The sequence below is a fragment of the Talaromyces rugulosus genome, chromosome IV (assembly GCF_013368755.1).
Source record: "Talaromyces rugulosus chromosome IV, complete sequence".
Lineage (NCBI taxonomy): Eukaryota > Fungi > Ascomycota > Eurotiomycetes > Eurotiales > Trichocomaceae > Talaromyces > Talaromyces rugulosus.
In genome coordinates this window covers 1393649-1409865 of record NC_049564.1, presented here as the reverse complement: position 1 = coordinate 1409865, position 16217 = coordinate 1393649, and the positions used below count along the sequence as shown (strand labels likewise).

General features: G+C 48.6%; 5 protein-coding genes and 1 non-coding gene across 6 annotated transcripts; 3 read left to right on the top strand and 3 right to left on the bottom strand.

Annotated features, from left to right (window-relative positions):
• Positions 1 to 518: 518 nt before the first annotated feature.
• TRUGW13939_07270 (uncharacterized protein) lies at positions 519 to 1685 on the top strand (the record flags this gene model as incomplete). The annotated part of the gene is made up of 2 exons (XM_035490411.1): positions 519 to 826; positions 893 to 1685. 2 exons carry the CDS (start codon positions 519 to 521, stop codon positions 1683 to 1685), a joined length of 1101 nt encoding a protein of 366 aa, XP_035346304.1.
• Positions 1686 to 1814: 129 nt separating this feature from the next.
• On the bottom strand, positions 1815 to 8719 carry TRUGW13939_07268 (uncharacterized protein; the record flags this gene model as incomplete). Its single annotated transcript, XM_035490410.1, has 14 exons — positions 1815 to 2134; positions 2195 to 2404; positions 2467 to 2948; positions 2999 to 3148; positions 3199 to 3391; positions 3445 to 3942; positions 3995 to 4281; positions 4337 to 4437; positions 4493 to 4802; positions 5131 to 5225; positions 5349 to 5535; positions 7623 to 7807; positions 7881 to 8237; positions 8300 to 8719. Coding segments are annotated over 14 exons (3774 nt in total), but the record flags the coding sequence as incomplete, so codon positions are not given.
• TRUGW13939_07269 lies at positions 7078 to 7199 on the bottom strand. The gene has a single exon. It is a non-coding gene; the product is annotated as a tRNA-Ala (tRNA).
• A 343-nt stretch (positions 8720 to 9062) lies between the features above and the next one.
• Positions 9063 to 10607, top strand: TRUGW13939_07267 (uncharacterized protein; the record flags this gene model as incomplete). Its single annotated transcript, XM_035490409.1, has 4 exons — positions 9063 to 9065; positions 9122 to 9241; positions 9302 to 10003; positions 10056 to 10607. 4 exons carry the CDS (start codon positions 9063 to 9065, stop codon positions 10605 to 10607), a joined length of 1377 nt encoding a protein of 458 aa, XP_035346302.1.
• Positions 10608 to 11121: 514 nt separating this feature from the next.
• Positions 11122 to 12250, bottom strand: TRUGW13939_07266 (uncharacterized protein; the record flags this gene model as incomplete). The annotated part of the gene is made up of 2 exons (XM_035490408.1): positions 11122 to 11911; positions 11982 to 12250. The coding sequence occupies 2 exons, from the start codon at positions 12248 to 12250 to the stop codon at positions 11122 to 11124; spliced, it is 1059 nt and encodes a 352-aa protein (XP_035346301.1).
• Positions 12251 to 13631: 1381 nt separating this feature from the next.
• TRUGW13939_07265 (uncharacterized protein) lies at positions 13632 to 15821 on the top strand (the record flags this gene model as incomplete). The annotated part of the gene is made up of 7 exons (XM_035490407.1): positions 13632 to 13752; positions 13864 to 13945; positions 14005 to 14318; positions 14394 to 14926; positions 15020 to 15490; positions 15539 to 15671; positions 15724 to 15821. 7 exons carry the CDS (start codon positions 13632 to 13634, stop codon positions 15819 to 15821), a joined length of 1752 nt encoding a protein of 583 aa, XP_035346300.1.
• Positions 15822 to 16217: the final 396 nt, after the last annotated feature.

Below are 16217 nucleotides of genomic sequence, written 5' to 3'. Positions count from 1 at the left end.
AGATTGCAAGATCTCCATTCATGCCCCCTTTCGTTGCAGGTTTTGCATTTTGTCCATCCCTTGCAATTTGGGAGTGTGTGGGTTTCACTTGCGCACCAGGAGCACGATGAAGTCGGACATCTGCTTCGCTCATGCTCCTCACTTCCACATGCTCTGCAGAGCACTTTGCGCTTTCGTGGGAGTTTGCATTTTGACCAGGTATGCCCCCTCTCTTCGTAGTTTACGCATAGCGGACACGTTGGGCAAATAGAGAGTACGTGGTTGTCGCTGTGGCACCACGAGCATGGTGAAATGGGACATTTGTCTCGCACATGTAAGGTAATTCCTTATCAAAATCAAATATTCTACGTGGCCATTTTTCACTAGGATGTCGTACTTTAACACGCGTGATTGCTTCCGTGAATCGGGGCGGGCCGCATTGCTTGGCGCGTCTAATTTCATCAACATCCTTAAATTCAATGTCGCGTCTCTCCATGAAGAAAGGCCAACATACTGCAACTCTCATTTTCTAAAACTCAATGCCAAGGATACCCACGTCTTTGATCCTCAAGTCTTATCGAGAAAACCCTCTGCTCCCCAGCCTGCTGAAAGAATGCCGGACCCTCGAATCTGCGCGGAACGAATTGCGATGGCTTCGTGAAGGAGCTATCAAGGCGTCGAAGAATAATAACAATGCCTCTCCGATTGAGGCCAGATTATCATGGCAGTTAGCGCTCCGGAAAATGTGTGCGCTGCGAAGCAGGGGGAGACCGCTGCAATACATTCTAGGTGATCAGCCTTTTGGCGAATTGGAAATTCTTTGTGAGAAAGGGGTTCTTATACCACGGTTTGTCTACGAGATACCACTTCTTCATTATTGCAATCAGCTAATTTTACTTTTTTTGTGACATAGTGTCGAAACAGAACTCTATACAATCCATGCGAAAGATTTGATACTCGAGGGCCTGAATGCGAAGAGGCTGGACTCTAAAACCCTACGGATCCTGGATGTATGCAGCGGAAGCGGCTGTATTTCTCTGTTGCTGCACTCGCTTCTTGCGCCTCATGTCGGAAATCTCACAATAGCTGGCCTTGATGTGAGCCCGCAAGCCTTGAATCTCGCCCTCAAGAACAAGACACATAACATCGACGGAGGTTTATTGGCTCCTAGAGCCGAAACAGAAATAACCTTTCGAAGATTTGATATATTTGATGAACTTGACACCCCTGGCGGTCTATTGTCAATAAACAATGCTCCGAACAGAGCATCAACAGATACTACTACTTTGACACGTGGTCAATCCACCTGGGATGTCCTCATATCCAACCCTCCATACATATCTCCGTCTGATCTGATCGGCGGCAAAACGTCTCGGAGTGTTCGTAAGTACGAGCCAATGCAAGCACTAGTTCCACCTGTCATCAAAGATCGCAGTTTATGGGAGGAAAGTTTAGGCCTGAAAAATGTACCCCGCGAGGACGTTTTTTATCCCCGGTTATTGTATTTGGCTCGCAAACTCGACGTGAAGCTTGTGGTTTTTGAGTGTGGTGACGTTGCACAAGCACAGCGGATCGTGGACATGGCAAGAGTCATTTTTGCAAAGAGCGAGGGAAACGAAAATTTGTCGATATATATCTGGAGTGGCTATGATACTTCAAGTGATTGTGATGATGGTGCTCGAGCTGTAGTGGTGAAAAGGGTTTAAATAGCCGCATTTATATCAGTTAATTAGCAGTTCAAGGTTGTGTTCAATATCACCAACTAAAGCTCGGTTTTTCAATGTGTTATTACATAATTAGATAAGATATGCCAGTATTGGTATCCATTTGGTTCATCATACACTAATATACATTTCTCAACCTCGATACAAACCTGATGGCTGCTGATAAACAGCCGACGCTCGATTGTCACTATTAGTATTGTTGTTGTTGTTGTGACTCAAATCAAAAAACACTTTTCCTAGATAATCCAAATCACTATCGATCATGAACTCGCCCAGATCGACGCTCACAGGCGACTGGCTTAGCGAGAATTGGGGGTGGCCGTTGAATGGAACCATGTGGGTTGATGGCGGGACGATGGTATCTGGGTATGTCGAGGCATTGGTGCTAGTCAGGGTAGTAATCGGGATGTTTCCTGGCGTTGGATTGGAATCTTGTATATATTAGCTTAGAAAAACGACCAGAGAGTACGCAAATAGAGGAAGAAACCTACCTAGAGCAGCTAGAGCTAGAGCGAGCTGTGAGAGATACTCAACACATCGCTCGATAACACGATTTCCACTATCCAACTGCCGGAGCGCATCCGCAGCCAGGTCTAGATACGGTCTCGATCGTTCGACGGGCTCCCATAAACTGGGATTCTTTGGGCTTTCTCTAGACGACACCAAGAGCGCACCGAAGATGACCAGGCCGGCGTTGAAGGCTGTTTTGCGTTAAAGAAAATACCCAGTGCAAATGAACATTCAAGAAGGAGGAGCGTCTTACTGTAGTATAAAGAATAATTCCAGGCCCCGAGAAGACCGCGGTGCCATCCGGTGGTAGTAGCCACTGTGTGTACTGTTGATATAATGACAATGGCCGATTCGACACAGTTGTGAACACTGTTCACACCGACTTGCTGCGGAAACTTCACTTCCGACCCAGCCATGCCGCCCTTATCCAGAAATTTCTCCAGAAACTTGCGGTGAAGAAGGATCCGCAGATTGTGAAAGCGCAGCGAAAGAACAATGTTGAATCGCTGGAATATGACACTGTCTACTGTCATGAGATCAATATCCCTTGCCGTCAACGGTTTTTGAAGGACATGAAGTCCCAATGACGGTACCAGTCCGTGTCGCCATTCTTCTAGCTGACGGTCCCCTTCAAGCACTTTTGACACAATATCGTAGCTGGTTTCGGATGTGCTGAAGCCTAAGTTCTGGTCGTAGCTGGTGTCGATGACGTTGTACATGACAACATAGAGTTGGCTACATATTATCAATACAAATGAATCAAAATGGTGCGGAGAATGACTTACACGGCAGCATTGAAAAAGCAACCATCTCGATGCGCACGAGTCTCCGGCTGAGGTATCCGCCCGAGTACCTGCATTTCATGGGAAGGCATGTCCAATCTGACATAAGACTGGGGTATAATGCATGGTCGACCAAAGGTCATGCTCAGTGTTCTACTTTGGTTAGACTCTTGTGAGAAAAGAAGAAGAAAGGTTGCAAATACCTGTCTAAGAGCACACACCCGAACCACGTCCGTTTGCGGATTTCACACTCCAAGGCAGGAAATGCCTTGTTGGCCTCAGGAGAATGAATACCGAGTTGAAAGGCAGCAGTAATGGCGAGACCATGGGTTGTCCAAGCCTGAACGGATTTCTGAGTCCCTTGGAGATACTGTCCTAGGATGAGCAGATATTGCACTGGAACGGGAGTCAGCAACATCAGACAATTCCAAGTAACCCAACGCCCTTACCCATCTCAAGGCTGATATTTCGTCTTGATTCCCGGTCACACAGAGCGTTTGCACGCTGGTAAAAAACATCGGATTGGTCGATTCGTTGCTGGGCTGGCATATCGCTATCGGTACAAAGACTCATAGCAATAGCGAAAATAATGTTGAGCAGGCCCAGCCATGTTCTCCGCACTTTGGTGGAATCGTTTCTCTTCATTTGGAAATATGTCTCGCGGACTGATTGCTCGTGAATGAAGGGAAGGAGCTGGCCGGTCTTTGAAAAGTATTTCTCGATAAGATCCCAAGACTGCTCCTCGGAAGGCAGGGCGTATATGTTCACTCCACGAGAATTTTTCATGTGGGGGGTCTTCTCTGTATGTGCATGTGCTGGAGAGGGATTTGCCATTCCACTTCCATGTTTGTCATTAGAAGGAACAGAAAGCAGGGAAGGGTTGCGGTAGGTTGCTTGACTAATGGCTTTTGAAATGTGCCGCATGAATGCAATGTTCGATGACGGTCCTTGGAACAGTCAATTTTCGTTTCCAATTTTTTCCCACAAAAAAAGGCATACCGAAAAACCCAGCATCTTGTTCATACTGGAAACTGATTGCAGCCATTCCATCGATCGGGTCCTCGGAAGTATCCGCTTCGCCCATCTCATTGGCGTTATGGTGATTCCCTTGATGAGAGGGAAGTTTTCCAGGGTCGCCTGCTGTGGCCAAGCCATTGTGTTGATACAGATCGTTTTCTTCTGGCAAAGGAAACGACTTGACCGGGGTAATCTCAGCACGACCCTCGCGCAGAGGACGTAAGAATTCCTCAATTTGCTCGATCCGGTGCTCCAATTGTGCCACATATCTATGGATGCAATCAGCATGGTCCTTACATTTTGGTTGAAAGGGGTATGTCTTACTCTTTGCCTACCGTTAAATTCGGAGAACTCCCGACTTGCTGGTACACGCACTCATGGCCCAGCTCGCGGCATAGCGAGCACTTTGGACGAGCTCCATCGCACTGGAGATAGTCAATACCACAGACCCATCGTTTCTTTTTTTCTTAGTAAACTTACTCGCGACTTGCGAGACCGACATGTGCCGCAGGCCAAGGCGACCCGGCGTCGCTTGTGCGCGTGGCCGTCGGGATTGCTGGGGCTGGGGCTAGCCACGGCGTTGGTGATATCGTGGGTCAAGGAGGGTGAGCTGTTGTTGTTGGGTGGATTGGAAGACAACCCTGTCTTCATTATGGAACCGTGCATGCATGCATATGCTATGCTGGTGGGTGGTGGATGGGAATCCGGGGAATCCGGGGTGGACGGGCGACGGGGACTTCGGGAGGGCACCCGCCACTCCCGCTTTAGGTGCGCACCGACGTTTTTATTTCTAAATGGGTAAGACCTTTAGTAGCTTCAAGTAGATATATTATAAATATCGATTAGTATTCGTGAGATTCTCCGATGCTATATTTCACATGAAGGGTCCTGGTAGGGTAGATGAAAGTTTTTCTTTCTTGTTCTAAATGCACTATCAATGGAACTAATTGCATGAACATGTATAAGTAAAGAACATGTAAAGGGTAAACCCCAAAAACAAGCAGTCATCAGCCTTGAAACACAACCCCTAACATCAGCACCGGAGCGAAATTGCGGTTATCAGCCACGCCAGACTCCACATATCACGGTGCCTTTGAGTCGGGAAAGGGCCTACTGACTGCATGGTCATGTGGGTGTTTGTCGTGACTTGTCCCTTCTCAGGGTCCAAATAGCCGAGGTAGTCATTAGAATAGCTGATAAACGTAACCCACGTCTCGTCTTAGTCTTGCGATATGAGGATTTTGCTATAACCGAATCGGTATTTATTTCCCATTTGCGAGAAAGATACACTCACTGTCCATTAAAGAGCTGGGAGCTTGTGATCTTGACTAAGTACCCAAGCAGCCACCTCAACAGCCTCCTGCATCATGGTATTTTCAGCTTTATCCTCACGGCGGTGCTTTTTGGCCTCGACGATGGCCAGAATGTTCTTCGCTGAGTCGAAGAGTCGGTTGAGAGTAACTAGGTCTTTTGGAATCTGAAACCCATTCGCATTGGTTTCCTCCTTAGGTAAGACCTGTCTCCTGCGTGAAGTCATTTCTATTAGTGTCGAGGAATCAGTTGAGGTCGAGGGACTGTAGGGTAGCAGAGATAGAAGATAAAGTCAAAGATAGAGCCAGTTAGACACACTGTGCAGGCAAGAAAAAGAGGAAGGGGTCAAGGGTAGTCTCAAGGCGGTCTACGCGAATTTTTGTGGCACCAGCCTGTTGCAGCGGAGCAAACTACGAGTTGCATATTAAAAGTGTTTTTGATGGTTCCTTCAAAACCATTTATTTTGTCTAACATTAAAAACAGCTTCATTCATGTTAGCATGATAAGATACTCACCCCCGGTATCAATTGTAGCCTATTAGGAGAAAACAACCCTTCATTTCAAACAAGACCAGATTAAATGTCTCCGCTGGCTTCCAGGTGATCGATTGCATACGACTGCTCAGCAAGGCTCGACTCAATTTCTGAACGATTGAGGATCCGAGTCATTCCTTGCAATTGGCTCGTCATATACTGAAGAAAAAGATCCAAATGAGCATCCTTCCTAGGGTGGAAATCATAGAATCTAGTCTTTCGTATAACAAGGAAGTTTACATTCATATGAGCTTGTGTGATCCTACCGTGCTTGTCGCCTGTAAAGGAAAATATCATCACAGGGAAGGCAGCCTGGTCTTTCTTCATCTTTTCTGACTTGGAGCGGATACTCAGTTTGGACATCGTCGCTCTCTTGAGGGTCAACATTGGTGGTCTAGCAGCCAAGGGCGTAAGACGACAACAAACAGATTGAAGAGGAAGTTGTCCACTGACAATGATGTGTGAATTGCAAATAATAGAGATCCCATGACAGCCTGGTGAACCACAACCATTCAACCAAATTCATTCCAGTACACTAGGCTATTTTCGGAATCTATAATTTTTGTGGGACACAACACATATATTTAATATTTATTCAATAACTACTATTTACCAGCAAGAATATATCAGTTGTCTTGTTCCAATACCATGTAACTACTAGTATTTGCTAGCAGATAAACCAGTATTAAGACCGGGCGGCTACCTACCAAGCTTGGAAGGTTAGGGCTTCATCATTATTTCTTCATTGCGACGAGCTTTGTAATCAAATGTTGCACGCTCTCCCATTAGGTTTTCTTTCTTTCTTTTGTTATATATTTCTTCCACAGAAAAAAGAAAAAAGAGGGGGAGGGGGTAAGGACTGGGGACCTGTAATGAGAACAAATGAAGCTGAGGATAGATCTGTTGAATAATGGCCAAAAGCTGATAAATGTTCAATATGAACAAACTTTAAAAAAAAAGGTGTGAAACTAGAAGTCATAATAGGTCGTATAATGGATAATGTGAGTAAGAGTTAAGATTGAGGAAACCCGGACTCCGTTAATTAGGCCCCGCATTCTATTCTCGCGCCCTCCGGCACCTACACAAAAAGACGCCGGAAAAGTCAAAGGATGTCCGGAATTCCGGAATTCCAGCCTTGGGTCATCCCGGACCAACGAAGCTTGATAGATTTTCGGGCCGTGTCTGTCAGCAGTAGCAAAAAAGTATCCTGCCTAAGCAGGCTGGACGATCCGGTAATCGAAACCGGGACCTCATCAAATGGTGACGATCTTAACCAGCAAAGAGCTGGATATATATAAAATCTATCATGCGAATGATGCATCATACCACTAGACCAATCGCCCATCAGTTCATTGAGCGGCGCCTAATTAGGAAATATGTAAAATTTTCACATTGTGCTGGCTATGAACTTACAAAAATGCTTCTCTTTTGCATATATATTTATGTGTGGTAAGTGGATAGTTGATATTATAAAAACACTGGCTGAAATGTTGTATAGTTTACATATCTGATCTGATTAGATCTATGAATATAGAGTATAAAGTCTTTGTTTGCCCTGTTGCCCGGTTGCCCCGTTCTTATTGCTCCTTGCTACAACGCCCTGAAATCCTGCAGGATTGTTAAGGTGTTTCTATTTGATACATGCAATACTGTGGGGCTTCAATGTTGGCTTTCTTTGTCTGTACTTTGTCCAATGATAAAATATGAAGGCTGGGAAACCAAACAGAGCAAACTTATATATACTCTCAAGTACTTATGTACCTCACAAACGACCCTGCCGACTCCACCGCGCCGTAAACTCGAGGATATTCTCATGAACCTCCCTCGGATGCGTAAAGCTCAAAAAGTGCACCCCCTTGTCTAACGGGACAAGCCGCGCCTCTGGCGAATTGACAAAATGCTTGATGCCTTCCTGTGCATTTGCCAAGCTAAACACCACATCCGCAGTTCCCTTGCCATCATCATCGTCAGCTCTGGATGTTTTTTTTTTTTTTTTTTTTTTTTTGTTTCTGGTCAAAACTCACATGTAACCAAATCACAGGACACTTGACATATGGCAAGCGCTCATACAGCCCATCTCGACTGGCCAGATTGATTGCAGCCATGCAAATCCGTCTCTTACCCTCATCTCCCTGGTACGTGGTCTTGATGGTTTCCTCCCAGAATGATCTTAGCGATGCATCAAGACCCTTTCCATACCCGATCTCCATGAGAAAGTCGTAGTAGCCCTGTCCAGGCTCAAAGTCGTCGTGTTGAGGACTCATGTCCGCTCCCAGTTTAACAAAGCCTGATGTCGCCGAAGGACCATCCCAGCAGCCTAGGTCCCGGCTTTGGGGTGACTCGGAGTCCATTGATGTGCCGATCAGGACCAGTCCTTGGACCTATAAAAAGTTATTTTTACAAAAAAAAAAGACCAAAAGTAAACTGGGAAGAGAATGCTGACCTTTTGCGGTGCCAGCAACGCCATCTGCACGGCTATCCATCCACCCTGGGACGTGCCCCCTGCAAACACCCGATCAACACCCAGAATTTCCAAAAGCTGAAGATTGATAAGCGCCGAATCCCAGTATGTGAATGCCTCGCTGCCTGTACGAGTTGCGCCATGGCCCAGTGGCTCGATTGCGATCAGGTTCAGCTTGTTCGTAAGCGTCGTGTCCTCAAACTCGGGTGCGTAGTAGTCTACAGTTGTCGTAAATGGGATCACTAGCACCAAAGTTGGCTTTGCAGGGTCAAGAACAGAAGCAGAGGAGCGAAAGCCGACGGTGGTTCCTCCGAGATGAGGAACCTTTAGGGTTTGTCTCAAGACAGTCATTTTGAAGGGAATGATGATATAGCGAGGTCGAAACAAGATACTCAGACCAAACTGTTACAGAAGAAGATAATATTCAAGATCAATTCGACGGGGCCCTTAATAATTACTTCGTATTGCATCACATCTCTCTTTCCCCGCGTTGTCGTCGTTGCCCTCGTCCCGAAGTCCCCCCGCCCTCCCCGGCTGGGCCGAAGTCCGCGCTCTTCGGTCAATGTTCCGACAAAACTATATAAATATAAGAGAATGAAGTAGAACAAAAGAATTAGTACAAGGGGAAGAATCCTGATTGAGTCTTGGTCAAAGCTGTTGCGTAGTCAAACGTGGTCCCCCCCCCTTTTTTTCTCCGACTTTCAAACATTGCAGCAATATTATATTTCGATATATCTCTGCAACCATGGTACATAGCCAATATTTACCAGCAATCCCCTTTCTGTGACTGACCATGAATCCCAGACTCGTGATATTCACGTAGGCATCGTGGGTGCCGGTATCGGTGGCCTGGCCGCAGCCATCGCACTTCGCCGTGCAGGCGCTCGGGTGACGGTACTGGAAGCCGCTGAGGAATTGGGAGAAGTACGTTGAATTATCTCCGTCATAAACAAGAACACTGACACGAAACCCTGACTTGTGTAGATCGGTGCTGGGATTCAAATGACACCCAATGTCTCTATCCTACTTCAGCGATGGAAAGTTGCCGATGTCATTGGAGAGAACCTCGTGCAATTCGAGGAACTCAATATGCGACGAAAGGATGGAACGCTCGTGGGACACACAGAGATTGCCACGCTGGAACATAACTTGAACCGTCCGTGGTGGGTTGTTCATCGTGCACACCTCCATGAAGGTCTCGCAACAATCACCAAAGAACATGGCGCACAGATCCATATAGCGTCTCGAGTCGTCCATGTCGACTTTGACAAGACTGAGCAAGTCACTGTGGCGACTGATAAAGGGTCCAAGTATACCTTTGATCTTGTAATAGGCGCCGATGGAATCAATAGTATTGTGCGAAAGGCGCTGTTTCCCAACGTTGCCCCCGAACCACCTACCACAAACTGCGCATATCGTGCAATTGTCCCTTATGAGCAGATCCGCAAGGACCCGATATCAAAGACACTCATCGACAAACTCACGATGGAGGTCTGGATGGCTCCAAACGCCTATATTATCACATACCCCATCAGCGCTGGGAAGGACTTTAACCTGGTCTTGTCTCATCATCGGCCAGAAAAACTTCGAGCAACCGAGAGTGACGTCCCCATTGAAGAAATGTATCGGGAATACAAAGACTTTGATCCTCGGATCCAACGGATTGTAAACATGATAACCGAAACGGTAAGTCCTGATAAGCCACATGATCCGGTCCGTTCTGACATATTATTATTAGTCTCGATGGCCACTCATGGTTACCGGCCCGCTCAAGAGCTGGTCTTCGCCGAAGAAGAATGTCGTGCTAATGGGCGACGCCGCGCATTCCATGGTCAACCATATGGCTCAAGGCGCAGCGACGTCGATGGAAGACGGGGCCTTCCTAGCCAAATGCATCGGATCTGTCGTGCAGGGCAAACTCAAGCTGCAAGAAGCGATATCACTATACGAGCAAGAACGAATGCCAAAGGCGTATGCTAAGCAGCAGGTCTCGTTCATCAACGGGGCACTGTGGATGCTCCCTGATGGGCCAGAGCAACAGGCGCGCGACCGGTCAATGGCGCCGGAGCTCGAGGGCAAGTATTATGTCCGAAGCGCGAACCTGTACGGCGACCCCCAGACTGTTCTTGACGTCTATGGGTACGACGTCGAGGCCCATGCCGACGAAGCTGTGGCCAAGTATTTGAACGGCGGGAAAGAGCCGGCTCATCCTGTGACGGGGGTGACGCCTGCGATGCAGGAAAAATACATGGGTTGGATGTTGGAGGCGAGGGGGCAGAGCAAGCTGTGAGGGGGGAGAAGGACCGATCTCACCACCCGCGGATGTCGATAGATGGTTGTTAAGTATAACCAGTTAGTTACAAATACGTACCGCAACCTGCACAAAGCCTGAAAGATATTCTCTTCACTAAAATACAATCTCAATGCATTTGCAACATCAATATGTGCGTATGTACCAATATCATCTATATACATTTGAATGCAGGTGGACGCCTTGTCTCATAGCACGACAATCTTTTCGACAAAGTGTCGCGCCGATGATAAGAGGCCCGTTATTAATAATTTTGTAAGTCAAATCAAGGTGCAACTAGCCGCAGCGTTGCTGGCATAAGTTCATGGCCAAAAAATAGAAAACGCGACATCCATCACGCCAACAAGTCTTCCCCTATCTTGTCTTTCAAAGACAAGCCCCCCCCTCCTTCATTATCGATTGATTCGAGACGTGTCTGTTTCATCCTGAAATTTTGCCGTACAAGAAACAGCTTCACAGCCAGTAATTAATGTGGAAAGTATGTCGGGTCGACTTAGATCCTTTTCTTTGTGTCTTTTTCGCCGAGGTACTGGCGGTCATCTTCACCTTCGACAGTTTTGAGAATGGTTTCCATCTCCTTGGATTGGTTTTCCCACTCCTTTTTACCCATCTTGGTCTCGCGTCGGAAGAGCTCCTCATTGGGTTTCCGGTAGCTACCGCCGACACGGTCCCAGAGGGTGGTGAATTGACCGTAGTTGTAGTTGAAGTAGAGATGATGCATAGTGTGGCAAGCGGCACCGTTGATAACAGGGCTGTTGGCAACATATTCGCCATCGTGGATCAAGATGGTCCAGAAGTTGATAAAGACAAAGAGCAGAACGTAAGCAAACTTCTGAAGCGGGAAGATGAACGGGAAGACGTGGTATGGAATGCTCTGGGACCAGCCGTCAATGGGGTGGAAGGCGTGCGACGCATACGGGGTTGGCATGATCCATTTGTGGTGGGGTTTGTGCAGAGTCTTGTAGATCAACGGATGATGGAGGCCACGGTGAATCCAGTAGATGCACAGATCGGTAAAGAGAATGAACAAGGGGAACTGCAGGACACTGTAGTAGGGGAAAGGTTCCTGGTCGAACGTGTCGTACATGTTGCCGTAGCCACGGACTTCGGCCAAGAAGAAAGGCGTGGTGAGGATAGACATGACAGGCATGGATCTCATTGTTTGCGCGATTTCCAGACGCATCTGATTGCGGAGGTATTTGGGATGATTAACGGTGGTCTTGTCGAAAACGAAGATGTAAGAAAGGGTCGAGAAGAAGAAATAGATGAGAACGCCAAAAATCCTAACACGCATCGAACGTTAGCATATTGGCGCGGAGTACAGAGTAACAGAGTATGAGAGAGCAGGCATACCATGTAATCAGGAACAAGCTCGACGCCTGTCTGTATATATTGTCGCGAGGCCACATGCTCAGATAGGCATATTTGGACGGTTCAAGATACAGGTAGCTGGAGGCGGGCTCGTAGGTGTATGAACGAGCATCGCCGAAGAGCGACAGAGTATTGTTTGCATCCTGGATAAAAGTCGACAGCGACGGCGACGATTTGAGGGTTGCTGGCAAAGTTGCGGCGTACAGGCGATCGCCAATCACCAGATCCCATACCTCGAGGATAACGTCCATGGTGTCGGGGTGCGTGGATGGATCAAAACCAAGGTGCAATTGCAGTCAGGGGAGTTCCAAGAAGTAGTAGTAGTACCAAGTGGCGGGATACATTAATTTTTAGGAAGCAGCCCGGAACAACAGAAGATCCGGGCCGGGGCCCATCACACCAGGGCGGAAAACGCTGAGCCGGCCAGTGACGCGGAATAGGGGGGATCCCTGCCAAGCCTTGCCAAGCCGGGTGGGCCCTGCGGCGCATCTCGGCCAATGAGAGGCGGCCATTTATGTCTTATTCGACGGAACCGATTATGTAATGCATCATGAGTCGTTGCATTACTGTTATACTTGCTCTATCAAATGGGCAGGAAAATGTTATTTTCCAGAAATACTAACATATTATGTGCTGCTGCATATACTGGCCAATCCAGATAGCAATACTACAGGTCGTCAAAATGTCCCAGCTCTGACTACAGTCAATCAGCCCTTTGCTCTGTGTAGTACGTACTCTGTATAGGACTCTGTATATATCGACTCTTCTCAATGCATGACAGAAGAACGCGCCTGGCCCGAGCGGCAGCCGAGTCCGCGCCTTCCGTGCTAGTCCCAATCGGGCAAGATGTGCCGGGGTCCGCAGCAGCAACTTCGGGCAGGTGCGAAGTGCAGCCAAGTTCAGAGAAGGCAAGAACCTCCCCGGCTAGGCTCCACCGGCTAGCCGAAACCGTCGCAGGTGGGTCCCGCCCATCTGTGGTGCTGTGGCCCAGTGGCCCAGGCTGCATTTGGCCGCCATCTGGCGGTTGCACCTCGCAAAGTCCCCAACTGACCTTTTTCCATCTCCTCTTCTCACCAACCAGCCTTCCACCAGCTTCCTCCCCCCCCCCCCGCCTCCCTCTCAACACCTGTGGCTCTATCTCAGCTGCCCGAGTCATCAATCAGTTGCAGCGCAGCTGTCTGAAGCTGTCTGCGATAGCATCCTCTACCCTTCGTCTGTTGTAGAACCCCCCCGCTCGTCCGTTGGTGCTTGGATTTTGCTGTCGCGGGTGACGTCTGGTAGCCTATCCGCCCATCCTCGCGCCACACACAACAACCGCGAACCGCCCCCGTTTGCAACTGCGCAAACTACCAAGGCGCGATTTTCGCCACTTATACTGGTTCATTATCTCAATCGTTTATTGGTAATTCCATCCTGCCTTACAAAAAAGACACGAGACCAATCTGACCGTCAATGCTTGATGCGACAGTTCCCGAGGACCATCCTTGTAGGACTAGATTATCGCCAATAACTGCGCCCTGCGATTCTGCCATCAAGCTATCTTGGATCTTGGATCTGCAGACTGACCGGCTGAGCTTTTGAAGCATCTACGCTACCAATTTTTCTAAACACCGTCAACCGAGCGACGTCACCATGTACAACGCGCATCGTGGAATGGTTCCTGCTCCCAACTCTCGCCTGTCCGAGTTGTTGGAGCAGCTGCGCCAGGAATTTGACAACCAGTCTCGGAGCACTGGGGAATTTGAACACCAGCGTGCGTACCTTCTTCTTTTTACCGCACTTATTTGTGCCGTTATTCGAGAAACGACCCTGGTCGCTCTGCTCGACTATCTTGATTAACGCTGCTTACTGACACTTATTCCAGTGACTGGTCAGCTTCAAGAAATGGAGATGATTAGGCAAAAGGTCTACCAGCTCGAGCAAACGCAAATCAAAATGAAGACCGAGTACGATGCCCATTCCCACTCGTTGTGTGGAGCGAACTAACCAACTCCTAACCTCACAGCTACGAGAACGAAATCCGAGTCTTGCGCCATGAGCTCGAATCGCGTGGGGTACAAACAGTGCCCTCGCATGTGGGCGGCCCTCCTCATGCAGGGCCGTCTCAAGCCCCACCAGCCCTTGGACACGGTACGAATAACCTCTTTGGCGGGATTATGGCCAATCAAGGAGGCAGCGGTCCTGGACTTGCTCCTCCCCCGCCCCAGGATCAACAACCGCCGCAGCATGGTCTTCAACAGCCGGCTCCAGCGGCACAGCAGGGACCACCGCAGCCCCCGAGCTCCTATGGAGCTTACCAGCCAGGTGCTGCAGTAAACGGTAGGCGTTGTTGATCACTGGCTTTTATAGTCTCAGCTTTTGTGTTGTGCTGATCAGAGGAATAACAATTTCTAGGCTATGGCCCTCCGCCACCTCCCACCGCCTCGCCTGGTCCTGGAAAGGGCCGGGGTAGGCCTCCTCCCGGACCTGCTACTCCCCAGCAAACGCATCAACTTGCATACCCGGCTCCCGGCGCCTCTCCCCAGATTCCCCGCCCAACACCACCTGGTCAGGCCCTCGTTCGGGAACGACCTGGCAACACGTTAGCCAACTGGAATCCAGATGACCTGCCGGCCACACAAAAACGGGAAGGACCCGACTGGTATGCAGTCTTCAACCCTGAGGTCCAACGAGTCTTGGACGTCGAGCTGGTCCACCATCTGGTGCACGACAGCGTGGTCTGCTGCGTTCGATTCAGTCGCGACGGAAAATATGTTGCCACAGGCTGCAACCGATCGGCTCAGATCTTTGATGTGGCTACTGGTCAGAATGTAGCAACGCTCCAAGATGAGAGCGTTGACAAGGACGGAGATCTGTACATTCGCAGTGTCTGCTTCAGCCCAGATGGCAAGTATCTTGCTACTGGTGCCGAAGACAAGCAGATCAGGGTAGGTTTTTCTATCTCTTTTTTGTTCTTCTCCTGTGTATTAGGAGACAGAAGAAAGTAGGAACAGCACACTAACGGGTCTGATTTGCTGTAGGTCTGGGATATTGCCACCCGTTCGATCAAACATGTCTTTAGCGGACATGAACAAGATATTTACTCGCTCGACTTTGCCGGAAATGGACGGTATATCGCCTCGGGTAGCGGTGACAAGACAGTGCGGTTGTGGGATGTCTTGGAAGGTAAACTTGTTTACACACTTAGCATCGAAGATGGAGTCACCACGGTTGCAATGTCTCCAGACGGTCATTATGTGGCTGCTGGCTCTCTTGACAAGAGTGTGCGCGTGTGGGACACGACCACCGGATACCTTGTCGAGAGGCTGGAGAACCCTGACGGCCACAAGGACAGTGTGTACTCGGTTGCTTTTGCACCCAACGGCCGTGACCTTGTCAGCGGTAGCTTGGATAAGACAATTAAGATGTGGGAGCTGACAGCACCGCGGGGTATGCTGCCTGGAACCGGTGTCAAGGGAGGCAAGTGCGTGCGCACATTTGAAGGACACAAGGTGAGTAGACTCCTCGGGGTTAGAAGTATACCGTGCTGACTTTGGTAGGATTTCGTCCTGAGTGTTTGCTTGACGCCTGACGGACACTGGGTTATGAGTGGATCCAAGGACCGCGGAGTTCAGTTCTGGGATCCTAACACTGGTAACGCACAGATGATGCTGCAGGGTCACAAGAACTCTGGTAAGTTTGCAGCGAATTGTGGTAGATTCAAGAGCTAACACACGGTGATTAGTGATCTCGGTTGCCCCCAGTCCAACTAACAACCTGTTCGCAACGGGTAGCGGAGACATGCGGGCGAGGATTTGGAGGTATGTGGAATTCCTGCCATGATTGGAGAGAAGTGGTGCTGGAAAGGAGACTGTTCTTCCGCCCGACCCCGAGCCTCATATCGGAGCAGAAAGTAAATATGAGAAAATCAAGACAGCCTCTAACTACGAAATAGATACTCCAGTTATAGTGGACGGTAGTGGAAAGGCAAGCGAGGCGGGCGTGGATGGAATTGTCCTGTTTATCTTTTTTTCGTTCCTTTTTTTTTTCTTTTCCGGGGATTTTTCTCGCCTTTTTTCTTTCCTCTTTTTTTTTTCTCTTAGGTCGATCAACGCTCCAACGGAAAACTCGGCAGTATATCGAAAAATGATCAAATACGACGCGGACTGGAAAAGCGAACACGGGCATTTATTTGCGCAGGGATTATGTAGTGATAGTCATCAATGTCGGTTGGGGATG